The 14,034-nt window shown below is 39.4% G+C and overlaps 2 protein-coding genes across 3 annotated transcripts in view; one reads left to right on the forward strand and one right to left on the reverse strand.

Annotated features, from left to right (window-relative positions):
- Nucleotides 1–14,034, reverse strand: part of ACAD11 (acyl-CoA dehydrogenase family member 11) — a 29,067-nt gene that overhangs the window by 5,401 nt on the left and 9,632 nt on the right. Inside the window, 5 exon segments of the mRNA XM_059483866.1 lie at nucleotides 331–397; nucleotides 11,860–11,958; nucleotides 13,099–13,206; nucleotides 13,324–13,462; nucleotides 13,818–13,895. Coding sequence (XP_059339849.1) covers nucleotides 331–397; nucleotides 11,860–11,958; nucleotides 13,099–13,206; nucleotides 13,324–13,462; nucleotides 13,818–13,895 — 491 coding nt within the window.
- ACKR4 (atypical chemokine receptor 4) lies at nucleotides 4,818–9,918 on the forward strand. Of its 2 annotated transcripts, XM_059483901.1 has the most exons (3): nucleotides 4,818–5,054; nucleotides 7,855–7,861; nucleotides 7,960–9,918. In XM_059483901.1, exons 1-3 carry the CDS (start codon nucleotides 4,968–4,970, stop codon nucleotides 9,021–9,023), a joined length of 1,158 nt encoding a protein of 385 aa, XP_059339884.1. In that variant the 5' UTR covers nucleotides 4,818–4,967; the 3' UTR covers nucleotides 9,024–9,918. The 2 variants fall into 2 exon arrangements, with proteins under 2 accessions (XP_059339884.1, XP_059339876.1); XM_059483893.1 differs by lacking the exon at nucleotides 7,855–7,861 and having other exon boundaries at nucleotides 4,825–5,045; nucleotides 7,943–9,918.

Genomic DNA, 14,034 nt, shown 5'->3' on the forward strand with positions numbered 1-14,034 from the left:
AAGCTGGTGAAGCCCCCAAAATTTCCGCATCCAGTTCATCACACAGCTGCACAAACACTAGAGCTGGTGCAATTGAGAGAGGTGGGAAACATGCCAATGAAAGATGGTAACAGTGGAAAGGTTGGGAGGACTCAGTCAACAGCATCTGACAGCAAAACAGGAACTCAGACTACAATAGACAGGTGCTGAGGTTTAAAACATCTTTCTAATTTAGGATCAATCCAACTGGTCAAGGCAACTAATGGCATTTCACTTAACAAAATTTTTGCAAGCAGCAACTCCTCCAGGGAACAAGTTTTAGGGGATTCTGAGTCTCCTAGGAATTCTTACCTGGATGCTGATGAGTTTTTGGTTTTGCCCATTACAATTGCAACTTTGCAATTTGGGTTCCCAGCACCTTAAAAAAAGTGGCAAACACAAAAATTGGTTTTAGTAGTAAAATCTCAATGTAGAATCAAACTACAAGGTTTCATAACAAGAAACCCTACTGCCTTCCTTTTGTGAGGCAGGAAATGCAATCTACCCCTGTGTTTATATTCTGAATAGCACATCAGAACAAAATACACATTAGTAGTTAACAAGTAAAAGGGAGCTGACTTGTGGGAAGGAGACCATGAAAAGCCAAATATCCAAACCCTCCAGGTTGTATTCCTATGATTCCTAATCACCTATTCCTATGAAAAGGGAACAAGAAGGTACTTGAAATGGAATCTGATTACTGGAATGTGATTCAGTCTCCATTACAGCTGAGCAAATAAGTGTGATACAACAGCCCATCTATCAAGGTGACATGCTGCCGTTTCAAAAGTAAAACTTCTAAAAAACTTCTTCAACCCATAAAGACTGGAGGGTCTATGTGGGAATGAAACACCAGCCACATTATAACCAAATTATGCAGATAAGGCTATCAAAGGGTTACCATGATTACTTTACTACTACTTCAGCATAACTTTTCTGGAATGCAGGACTTCTCCCCCTTTACGCAAATGATTTTAGATTGCACTTTGAAGAAAGATCTGAGTAAAAATTGTTACCTGAAAATAGCCTGCTAGCATTTCAAACTATTGATAACATTACTTGAGATGTTTCTTATTATGGACATATTTATTAAGCCTCTGTAGCATAAAGCCAGCACTTTAATGTACTAGTCGTGAAGAAGATTCTACTATTGATTAAAACAACATTTCTATGATCCTTAATCCTCCCTTTTTCTTTTTCTTTAAAGGTTTCTTAGTACCAAAGCATGCTCTCATTCCTTTCAAAGCCTCCCACAAACAATACAGCTAGGGAAAATACCCAATGGGTGTAGCAATCAGTAATTTTTTAGTGCAGATGACAAGCTTTGTAGAGATTCAATTCAAGGCTTGATCTGTAGCAGCTTGGCTTTGTTCTGAGGTTAGAAGCAAATACAATTTCATGACTCCTCTGGCAGCTGTTCTCACAAGGCTTGGGAGACTCTGGTCTGGACAATACAACCACCTGGCTTTCAGCTGAGCCACTTCCTCCTACAAGCAGCCACTTTGATGGCCAGGAAGTGGGAGAGAGATTTATTTAATTGTGATAAACACTGCCTGTTTGGAGGGCCAGACTGCCAGATGTTTACTTTCCTCTTCTGCAATAGGGTATTCAGCCATTATTTCCACAGAGGGTTTAAAGAGTGGCTCACAAGCTGTACAATGCCAACAAGCTAAAAATTCCAGTGAAAAGCTTTGGCCAGGGGCATAAATCCACTTGGCAAAAAAAATTACCTAACTGGATCCCAAACACTTGGCTCATTTGGGCAACTGCAACCAAAAGCAGCTGATCAGCTCCAAATGACCCAACATATGCTTTGCAGGGTACTACTCTGCACAGGGAAATGTCACCCCTGCACATGGGGTATTTGACTCTTCTCCTTTTCCACAGAAGGTAAAGAATTGCACAAGCGCTCTTTTCTAAAACAGATCTATATTCAAGTGAGGTTTACAACAAAAATATGTTTTGACCTTCTGGAAACGCCTGAAAAACTGTTTTGTAAATAATCCTCAAGTCACATCCCTACTTGAAAACAAAGGGCAAATTTAACCATGTCATTTAATCATTTAACCATGAAAAAAAACAAAAACCAAAACCTCAGAAGAAGCTTTCATGTTGAACTCAGTGAGGAGTTCACTAAGAGCTGGACATCTGGTTAGATGTTCTAAATCATTTGTACAATTTCTGGAAGGCAAATGAATACTCTCCAATCTCCTCTCTAAGCACAGCAATGGATGGCAGATTCCTGGCCCTTCCACTCCTTAGAGTCTGAAGTCCTGAAAAACTAAAATAAATTTTATGTCACTTCAACCCATAAAAGACTGAAAAAAAGTTCTGGTCTAATGCAAGACTCTGAAAAACTCCAGTGCTTTGGAGGGAATGCAAACAGCCTGGATGGAATAAACATCTCTTTTGTAAATGACATTTTTACCTCACTTACAGAATTCAGAGATGTTGCTGGAGGATGGAGGGGAAGAGTCACAGAATAGAAGTAGTTTTGCAAGAAAACTCACAATTGAAGAAACACTAGGCGTTTCAGGTGGTCAGTTTTAACCATATTTCCATATTGATGAGCTTTCAATAAAGTTTTCAATGTATATGACTGCACAAACCAAAACTTTTAGACCACAGTGCTGCTACACTGGCAAACATCTTTGGTTTAACTAACATACTTTTGAACTCTTCATGGCACTCACTCACATAGTGAGGCAAAGATAGTATTTTAACATGTGCTTAGAGCGTTGATCACAATCCCATTAGAAGCCTAATCTTTGCTGTCAGGGGTACAACATGCTTAAGTTTACTGATCTTCACACAATCAACTTATAGAGGTTCTCTCTGGTGGAGAGACTACTAAATGTGACAACCTTTGAGTACTACCTGTACTTGAGGAATCTGCCATAAGGTAGATTTTTTTCTACCTTATGCTTTTAGAAGCCAGCAGCACCTTAATTCTTACATTCTATTTATTTTTCAGTGTTCAGTCTTCAGCGAGACTAAGATGACTAAGGCCAGATGAACTACTGCCTGAATGCTGAATACCTATGGTTTTTGCCACATTGGCTGTTGCACCCCTCAGCCCAGCAGGTTACTTCTCTCTGCTAAAGGTCAGCGGTCTGTGGTGGCTTACAGACCTGTCAGCTTCCTGTTCTTCTTGTAGGAGAGTTCTGGCCTCTCCTACAAGAAGAAACTGGTCTTGTAGGACCAACACCCTTGAGATGTTGGTCCTACAAGGCTGTGTATGACAGCATGGTACTGATGGTTGGAATATGGGAGTCTCCTGATGGAGAAAAGGGACACACACGGCCACATCCCACCAAGAGCCTGCAGTAATTTCTCTCCACTAGCATGTTGTATTCCACAGCTTTATCTCATCTTCTCCAGTGCAGGCAGCTGGTTCATGGAGAAGAAAGCCCACAGCTGTAGCTGCAAGCAAACAGGCAATGCTGGGGCTGTGCAGTCCTGCCACTGAATGTGGCTGCTGGTCATTCCCAGCTGGAGCTCACACGCTCTGGTGGTGCCAAGTGAGAGCAGCTGCTCAGCTCAGGAATGGTTTTTTCCTTGCCTTCATGCCACTTTCACACAGCCACAAGTGTTTTTACTTAAAATCTATTTTGTATTCACTCTTACTTCCTAATTTTTGTTATTTTTGACCCTACTGAAATACACACATGACAATATTATTTCTTTACTCTGACTGGAAGGATCTGTCCTCCCTGCACCCCTGAAAGGTTACAAGGAGCTGAGGAACTGCAATAAGCAAGGGAGGATTCACTGCCTTCCTACAGAACTTGTTGGAGACCCTATTGAGACAAAGCCTACTCAGAACTGAAAATCTCATTTGTTTTTTAAAGAGACAGAGCTCAGGCCTCAAAGCCATGACATCACCTGTGAGGAGATGGCTGGGAAGGAGCCCAAGCATCTTTTCTGCCACTGTGAAGAGCACCATTGAAATACTGTGATAACTCAAGATGAAAACATTGCAGAAATATGCACAAATATTGTGGCACTCTTCCTCTAGGCTGCAATTCCTCTCCTAGCCCATTTTACTTTGTCATTCTGAAACAAAATATAGCATGTGGAAAAAATTTGCCCACTACATTCTTAGCTGCCCATTTTTAAGAATCTTTCCTTTAACATATTTCAAAATAATTGAAGCACAGACAGAAGGTTAATCCAGTCATGGCAGATGCACCAGCATGCCAAAAACCCCCAAAATCTGACCTCTGGTCTCATTAATATCTCTCTGTGTTGCTAGGCTTCAATATTGCATTTACTGAAGCTCATTAGATTGTTTTCTGATCCAGGATAATTCAAACAGGTCACTAATTTGATTATGAGATTGGCAACATTTAAGGCCCTGAGAACTCTCCCCCAGGATGCAGGAATATCTGCTTGTACTCTGGTTGACAATTCACATATTTTCCTTAGCATCTTTCTGGTTTCACACACTGAAAAAACCCCTTTCCCCACCTCACAAAAACCAACTCATCTTTCTATTGTATCCCCTAAAAAGTTATATAAGGAGAGGATGTAAGGATCCCTTTAAACCTTACACAATCAGCCATCAAAAGCACAGTACTGCCCTGAGGAGAGAATGGAGTGACTCCCTGTGGTGTCTGGGCCAGTAACTCAGCCCCAGATGCACCTCCTTTCCATCCTTTTCACCTTTTTAATGTGTTGTTTGATAAAAGCCTCTCGATGATGTATTAAACATTTGGACTTCCAGGAATAAAACCACAAACAACAAAGAGAAGCAGTAAGAGCGTCCTGACCTTCCAAAGAGCAGTCACAGTTTGTTGGAACAGGAAGGAATGTAGGAAGTGTACGTGTTCAACACAAGAAGAGTCTCCAGGAAAGCACAGTTTTTAAAAGTTTTTTTTAACTATCAAGTCAAAATGAAAGTGCAACGGACTTCCACATGAGGGTGTGGTGTTTGAAGACAAAATGCAATGTGTCAGAGCAATTCAGATCACTTCACTGAGGCACATCTCAACTGCAGTACCTGCTACTCATCTGCTGAACAAAAGGTTAGTTTTGTTTTAATTCTTACTGCTCTGTATATTGGATGATATTTTCTTTGCATACATTAACTCTTAGTTAAGTTAGCTTTACAGAGATATATCATTTCACTAAAGGCACATCTCCTTTCCAGTTTCAAAATCAGATTTGCTCAGTAGCAGGACAGAATACTGCTTAATTTATCAGAGGAAAAAAAAACCTGTCTGTTTAAACTAGAAATATTAAACTAATTCACCATCATTCATACAATCCTACATGAAGTTTAAATACATAGAAACACTGAATTTTTATCTGACTGGAAGGCTGCAACAATTCTGCAAGGAAGAATGCAGTTGCAGATTTAATATATTTATTAGTATAACAGAAAGCTACTTGAAAAACCAGCAGCTTCTGAGCTGTTCGGGTACTTGTGGGCAGTTTGCACATGATAAAATTCCTTTCTGTCATATCATTCTGAGAAGCTCCAGCTGGAACACGAAGTGTGCCCACAGCAATCTGCTCCAGTAAGCAATTCCACATGGGCATGGCTCCCTGTGTGGGATGGAGACTAAACTAAGCCTTCCCACCACCCTTCAGTGCCCAGCTCCCACGGGACTGCTTGGCTGTCTGCAATGGGCACATGCTCGTGTGCCTGAGAGACAGCACCACCAGGAAAAACAAACGTGAGCAGGCAGGAGAGCCAAAACATAACTGTGCTTTTAAGGGAGAAATGTCAATGTAGCATTTTAGATAACTTTGTTTCTGTCATGAACTCAGGGCAGGCAAAAGCTTATCAGGCAGCGGAGCACAGAGTCACAGCCAAATCGCTTTGTCATACACAGACTTTTAAAGTTTGCCCTGAAATGTTTACTGGTTTGCTTTCAAGCAAATTTACCAGTGATACAATTTGATTAAGTATTCCTTGATGGGTTCTGTATTAAGTGTTTTAAGACCAAAAGAAAAATATTTTCATTTAACTTCTAATTTTCCTCAAATCCCAGCTAAGTGGATTAAACTCTTCTTGCTGCAGTTTCTCTTCTACTAAAAAAATTAATAAAATAAAGGTTATTTTGCTGCTGATAACTAAATCTTTCCTCAAAGTACAAAAAAGCTGCAAAAGATTACTGCTGCTGGAAAATCCTGCTAACACAGCTTGTTAGGCATGAACAGACATCCCTTTGCCAAAGTATTAAGTAGAGTGACTGTACTTTTCCATTCTGCACATCTCATTAAAGATGACAATAAAGATAACAATAAAGAAGAAATTGCAAGACTTAAAAAGGAGTAATCCTTTTTTGAAGTTTGATGGGAAGTGTTTTGTACTATTCTGTTAACATTTCAAAGTCATTAAAGATGGAGCCAAACCAATAGTTAATATTAAACTAATACACTTTAAAAATCTGGCTAAGAGAATCACTGAAAAAAAATCAAACAAAAAAAATTTCATTTCTCCATTTCTCTCTATTTCATTGGTTTGCATCCCTTATTATGAGATCAATTAGTAGCTTATTTTTTCCTAGTAGACAGATGTATTAAAAAAACTTCAGGAGTTTAAATATTCATTTAAACTTCATTTAAACAATTGTCTAAGAAACAGAAATGGTATTTGAATTTTTCTTTCAGGCTTGAAAGAGCCAAATTGTAGCTCTGGGACAGAATATCAGATAACAATCTGCTTTCAGCAACATTGACCTCAAATTCTAAACACTGCTATGATGCCAAAAGGGGAACATGTTTTTCATTCTCAGCTGATTTTTGCTACTGCTGTTAAGAAACCTTAGTCTCATTTATTCCAAGGAAACAGGGTACTGTATGACTGTATTTTACAACAGACAGAATTTCAGCACACTAGTCAATGAACACAGTTACAGGAAAAGAAGAAAATAATGCAGGACACAAACTTGCTTAAGACCTAATCTTAAGATCTTATCTGAAGATACAAATGCTTAAACTTCAACCCTAAGCTGGCAGTGAGAAGCCACCCTCAGTGTTTACAGAGTAAATCCATCATGAGATCATGCTTCAAAAACCAACATACTTCAAAAACCAAACTGAGCTGTTTGGGTACTTGTGGGTAGTTTGTATGTGATAAAATTCCTTTCTGTCATAACATCCTGAGAAGCTCCAGCTGTAAGATGCAGTGTACCCACACAATCTGCTCCTGTAAGAAATTCCATGTGGGCATGGCTTGCTGTGTGCGATAGATACTAAGCTTGTTCTGCTGCTGTTCAGCAACAGACTCCTTGCTGTGCTTTTTGTAATGGGCATGTACAGTGCACCTGAGAAACAAACAAAAACACTCTCCCTGTACTAGACTCATATCCAAAATTTGTCAGAATTTATGACAGCAGACAGCTGCTTGCCTCAGCTCTAATCAGCTCATATTCCTTATACACCTGATTGCAGCAGCATTTACAGCCTTCAGCTGGTATTGCTTTGCTTTGCAGAGGCTGGAGAGGGGAAGGTGTAATTCCAACCCCATAAAGGTACAGACAGTTATGTGCAATGGAATTTTGTCAAACATAACACAGTCAAAGCAGGTAAAGCAATGATGGCTCCTTGACTCAAATGCAGAAATCAATGAGAGGCACTCCAGGCATTATACAACCTCAAATGCTAAGGGTGAGGAAAGCATTTCAATTGAATCCATTTTACAAGTATTGCCCACACTGATGTCCTCAGTTACCCTATTTCATGTGAGAACTTGAGATGGTCTGCTCTGCCTCAGTTACTGTCTAGCTTCACTTTGATTATTCACAAATGTATTCTGAATATACATATATAGGTATATATATATATGTTCCTTAAATTTGAGATGTATAAGCAGCTCTGAAGAAGGGTTTTAGTTTTCAACAGAAATTTTAGAACTTAAACCTAATATTATTCCTTTGGTGCTCCCTTCTCCCCACTTTTTTGTGTCTTGTAGCTTTGCCACGGTCTGAGACATGAATAACTCAACAGATTACTGGATTGACGATGAGGAGGATGACCTCAACCCTCTTATAGATTACAATACCTATGAGCTTCTCTGTGAAAAAAGTGATGTGAGAAATTTCAGAAAATTATTCCTCCCAGTGTTCTATGCACTGGCTTTCACAGTTGGAGTGGCTGGAAACTCACTAGTGGTTGCAATTTATGCCTACTGCAAGAAACCCAAGACGAAGACAGATGTGTACATCATGCACCTCGCCATCGCTGATCTGCTCCTGCTCTTCACCCTCCCCTTCTGGGCTGCAAATGCAGTGCAGGGATGGGAACTTGGAAACCCCATGTGCAAGTTCACTTCTTCTCTGTACACCATGAATTTCAGCTCCAGCATGCTGTTCCTGGCCTGTATCAGCGTGGATAGGTACAGGGCCACTTCTGAATCCCAGGGCCATAGAAGAGTGGGAAAACACTGCAGTGTTACCTGCCTCTGTGTCTGGCTGGCTGCCACTTTCCTCAGTATCCCAGAGCTGATATTTAATCAAGTCAAGAAACACAACAAGAGGAATGAATGCCTTCCCATATTTCCAATGAACATGGAAACACTCTTAAAATCAACCATTCAAATCCTGGAAATTATCCTGGAATTCCTGCTTCCTTTCCTAGTAATGCTGATCTGCTATTCTGCTACTGCTCGGGCAATCTTTAGGTCTGCAAATGTTAAGAAGTCCAGGCCTTTCAAGGTGCTGCTGGCAGTAGTGGCAACTTTCATTGTCACCCAGCTACCCTACAACATTGTGAAGCTGTGGCGAGCCATAGACATCATCTACATGTTGGTGACAGACTGCCAGGCCAGTAAAACCATGGATGTGGCACTCCAGGTCACCAAGAGCATCGCTCTGTTCCACGCCTGCCTCAACCCCCTCCTCTACGCCTTCCTGGGCGCCTCTTTCAAAATGCACATCATGAAAATTGCAAAAAATTACGGGTACTGGAGAAGGCAGAGGCAGAATGGAAGACCTGAAGAAATTTCTATGAATTATGAAGACCCTACTGAAGAAACAATCAGTTTCACTATATAGGCCCTCCATTGCTTCCACCATCTTACATAACCAAGGGAATTGTTTACTGATTCCAGGAGGTATTGCTTCTAGACCTGTTTCTCTGCAAGTCAGCTTTCAGATGAATTTCTGAACCTGCCAAGACATCACAAAGCACTTTCAAATGGAACATGTTTATTGGAATCAAGCAAGAACTGAATACTGAAACCCCTAGAAACAACCCAAGATATTTACTAAACAACATCAAAGAACTCAAACAAAAAAAAAGCACCACAACAAAACCCAAACACCTAAAAACACCCATAAAATTTAAATTTCTAAGTGTCACAGTACTAGGCAATTAAGCAACTATGTAATGAACAACCTGTACACATCTAAGTATGTGATTAAAACAGAGAAAAAAAACGTCACCAATCAAAAAACAGGAATCTTTGTACCAGAAGTTAATAATCTTGTGTTTCTCCAACTATTTTATAAAACTTTAGAACATTTGCCTAACAGTTCAGCTCCATTTCTCAACTATCATTCCATAGATAACCTTGTAGATTGAAATGAAGCATAAGCTTATGGCTGAGAATTCAGAGGGAGAAAGAGGGGGGAAAAGCCATTCTCTGTGTTTCTACAAATATATACCAGCAACAACATCCTCCACAAAAACACTCCAGCAACTCCTTTTCTATAACTACAGAAAAATGATCTTTTATCTCTTCTTTTCTGCTTACCCTAAGCTTCAACCAGTTCTCGAAGGGTGGCTGGCATACTCTAGATTTTTATAAATGTAATAAAAATTTCAGGTAATCATCAGATACAAGGCCTGGATTTTTTATTTAGAATTGCTAAAATTAATCAAAGACTGCAATAACTGCATCTGCTAAAATATATGAAGATATAATAAAATCAAAGAATAGAAAAAGTGCACTGGCTTTTGTTTTTTCTTATCTTTATTTTTGTTTTGTTTTAGTAGGTACTGACATCTCTCATCATAGGCATTTACCAACCAGCAAATGGGAGAGGCCTTGCTTGACAAAACAGAGAGGTTCTCATTCCATATGGAGCTCATGGATTTACAATTTTTACAAAGAGAGGTACCAAGGCCATCCCCTGCCACAGTGTTGGCAGGGGTTCCAGGAAAACAGCAGTTTTCCATGAGTCACTGGAAGCATTTCAAACATACTGGCAAGCTAGCTTAGCTTTCAAAATGAAGAAGTGGTGTTACAGCATTCTGTCCTTGTCTTCAAACATCCTGTGGGCACTGACAAAATGTCTCATCTACAGATTAGAAAAGCCAGCAAGAATCTCTCATTTTTAGATACTGTTCCTAGTTACACAATTATGGACTGGAACAAAAAGCTCTAAAATGACAGACAAGAAACAACAGTAGCATAAACAAGACATGAGCCTCTTCTCCCTGTTTGGATTACAAAAGTTTACAGAATGTCTGCTCAGAATGTTTTGAGAAATACTAGGGCGTGAACAGGTAAGTCAGAAGTGCCTGACAGGTTTTCTACACATACACCATAAATCTGACCTATTTAAGCCATACTGGATTTGCTATACACATGCAGAGCATAATAAGAAACCCCACTTCTTCAATGAAGTAACTGACTCCTTGCATGTGTGGTTTATGACTTGTCTTCACAAATACAGAGGGACATTCTGACCAGACTTCCAGGCTTCTGGGATTCCCACACATCCAAGGTTTTAATGTCCCAAAAGTTAAAAAAACTCAACCAAAACCAACAACAACAAAAAAAATACCTTCCCAGCCAGGCAGAAAGAGAGATGAATACAGAGCCAAATGAACACGTTTCTCAAACTTCTTGGGATTGCAGTGCCTTTTATGCATCTGTCTTTATGCAAACCTGACTTCACTCTTTGCATTTATTAAAAATAAGACAAATCAAATAATGCTGCCTTATGTTTACTCTTATGTTTATAATTCACATAATATTATTTTGTGTGTGTGACCCCCTAAAACTTTCTTGTTTTATGAATATTATTTTGTGTGTGACCCCCTAAAACTTTCTCAATTATTTCCTCAGGGACAGCATTGCATAGCTGGGAGACAGTGACCCAGAGCAAAGGCTAAAAAGCCAGTAGTTGAGCAACACTCTTAGGTCAGGAGACAAGATTCCATGCCTCTTTTTGCTGCCAGTTTTACAGGAGTAGAACAGACAGAGAGATCTATCTTCTGGTGACTCCAAGTATTGCACAAGCATGTAGCAGCAGCTAGCTGTCATAATCGTGTACATAAATGAAACATTCCAGTTTAACAACTTGATTTATTTACTTGGATTCCAAACTCCCAGGGAATGATGACTTTCAAGTTGCTGTGACATGTTTTGGCAAAAAAAGTAACAGTACTACAATATCAGGGACAGTTGCCGCAGTACAATGCATTGATTTTACTGGGAATTATAACATAAGGAAATCTCCTTTAATAGTCAGTCCAACTGCACCACAGGCTACTTTAAAAGCAGCCATGTTTTACTGTAGCTATATAGTACTCTCAAGCCTCTCACACAAGCTGCCAAAGACAGCTTCATGAAAACAAAGCCATAAATATGTAATTTAACTGCTAGAAAGAGGTAATGTTTAAAGAAAATAGCAGCATTCACTCTGTGAACAAAATTCAGAGGTTCCAAAAAGGGCCCAAATCCCCAAACTGGATTTGAATCTTGGACTTTGGTTCACAGAACAAAAGCTCAATTCAGCTCCTTCTATTGCTTTACATTCTATTGCCTTTACTCAGGAGAAGACAAATTTTCATCTCAGAAATGGAGCAAAGTGATTTTTTTTCAATAGTTCTTGAAAAAAATTCTGCCTTAGCCATTCTTATTTAGGTTTTCACACTTACCACTGCTCCACCACTTCTTGCCATTGATCACATAGCTGTTCCCATCTCGCTCAATGCTGCATTGCATATTGGTGGCATCACTTGAAGCCACATCAGGTTCTGCGTCAAAGGAAGAAAACAAACCACCAGATTAAATATAAAGGCAATACAACCTCCACAAATATAGGGCTCTGGATACACTATTAAAAGTTTTGCTCCCAGTAGAAAAACTTTTTGAAGAACTCACTGCTGGTGGTCAAAAGAATTCCTGTTTCCCAACAATCTGTTATTCACAGCCAGTTTAAATGTACTTGTTCTTGGCCTTGGACCACCCTTTGCAATCAGCCTTCTTCCTTTCCTTCTCTTTTTAAATCCTTTATCCTTCCATTCTACTTACAGGTAACAGTCATATTTCTCCTCAGCCTGTTTTCTCCTCTTGGGTTCTTCCCAAGCGAACATAGAGATTGAAAATAATTTTGTGGTTGTATACTAAATACACTACATGAAGTTGACAGCAAAATTTCATTAATGATTTTTTGGAACAGGAAAGATTCTTACTCTCTCCTTTCACAGTTACATCTTTTTATAGGCCATCTACTTTAAAACAAAAGTATCTATCTCCTCTTGGGAAACACAGTGAAACAGAATTTGCAAAGTAAAAGTTTGCAAGGCTGAGTTCTCTCAGTTCCATCTAAAATAGGAGGATCAAGATTTTGATCCTCCTATTTTAGATGGAAATAGTTCCAAAAGCTACCTTGCAGAGATGCTGAATGCCACAAGCTTTCAGGAGCAAAACTAAATACAATGCTGAGCTATGGACACAAAGCAAGTTGTGTCTTAAAAAAAAGCTATGAGACTGCAAAACCACACAACTTTAATCACAATAATCATACTTGGACCCAATTGTGTGTGTCTAGAGAACTCCACAGCACACTACAAGGAAGGGTAAGCTCTATTGCAAACCTGTTTGGTACTACAAATTTTATTTTACTAGTACAAAAAGGAAGCTAAAAAGACATAGAAAGCAAATACTAATTATTGTAACCATGAAAATTGGCAACTACCAGGAAAGGCAGTAAGGCTGCTCCAGTTTGCATTCACACCTCATAGGTGATTTTATATTCAAACACATTCACTGATACTGAATTAGTACAGAAATGTCCACTGTAACACACAACTTGCAGTTTTCTACTCTTCCCTGCATACACCATGTGAAGTTTCAACCAATTGGCTCTAACTTTCTTCTGGAGAAAAACTCACCTGTCATGCAGAAGCAAGAACTAATCTTCCCTTCTAGGAGAGGCTCCAGCCACTGTTTCTTTTGCTCTTCAGTGCCATACATGTGGAGAACTTCCATGTTTCCTGTGTCTGTAAGAAATCAGCAGTCATGATTACTGCTCAAGACACACAGCCTGTAAGGTGTGAGACACCCAACTTTTTAATGCTCCAGTGCCATAGTTTTGGGATTAAGCCAGGGTTGCTAACCTGGTGCATGACAGTTGAAAACCTCAGGAGCAATAAGGGATCTCCCTGTCTCCTCAGCTATTAGGGCATAGTCAAGCTGGCTGAGACCACTGATATCTGGGAGGAAAAGGTTCCACAGACCTTCTGCTTTGGCTAATTCCTGTCACAAGAATCAACAGAAAAACATCAGCAATAAGTCATTAAAAAAATTCTGGTTTGCAACACATTTTCTTCACTCCTGCCTACCCTACTGTCCAATATATCTGATGGTTTTTGCAATAGCTATTCTGAAATTGTAGGTTCAGTCTTTGATTTAAAGGTCAGATATACCCCTCTCAGACTTCATTTTGTTTTTCTTCTCTCTCATTTGTTTTCTCTTCCTTTCTTTTCCCTGTTCTTCACATTGTTTATTTCCATGTGAAGTAACTTCTCTGACAGGATATACCAATCACTCTTATCCTCTATGTCTGTGCTCTTTTACTGCTATAGTGCTAAAAATATTTGTTATCCCCTACCTTCAGTTTCTCCAGCAGTGGTGGTTTCTTCCATTTGTCCTCAGCATTTCTGTGTTCAGTGTAATATTTTATTATTTCCTTAGAGAAAGAAAATAAAAGATGCTGTTTAAATTAAGAACACATGTAACACACAAATAATAATACATCTCTTCCAGATCTATGACCCAAGGAACCAAGTAAAAAATATTCAACACAGGTTTACATTATATAGTTGGCT

Source organism: Ammospiza nelsoni, chromosome 1, assembly GCF_027579445.1.
Source record: "Ammospiza nelsoni isolate bAmmNel1 chromosome 1, bAmmNel1.pri, whole genome shotgun sequence".
Taxonomy (NCBI): domain Eukaryota; kingdom Metazoa; phylum Chordata; class Aves; order Passeriformes; family Passerellidae; genus Ammospiza; species Ammospiza nelsoni.

Bases quoted from the DNA above. Each gene is read 5' to 3' on its own strand.
- ACKR4 (XM_059483901.1), top strand. From the start codon at position 4,968: ATGTGTCAGAGCAATTCAGATCACTTCACTGAGGCACATCTCAACTGC.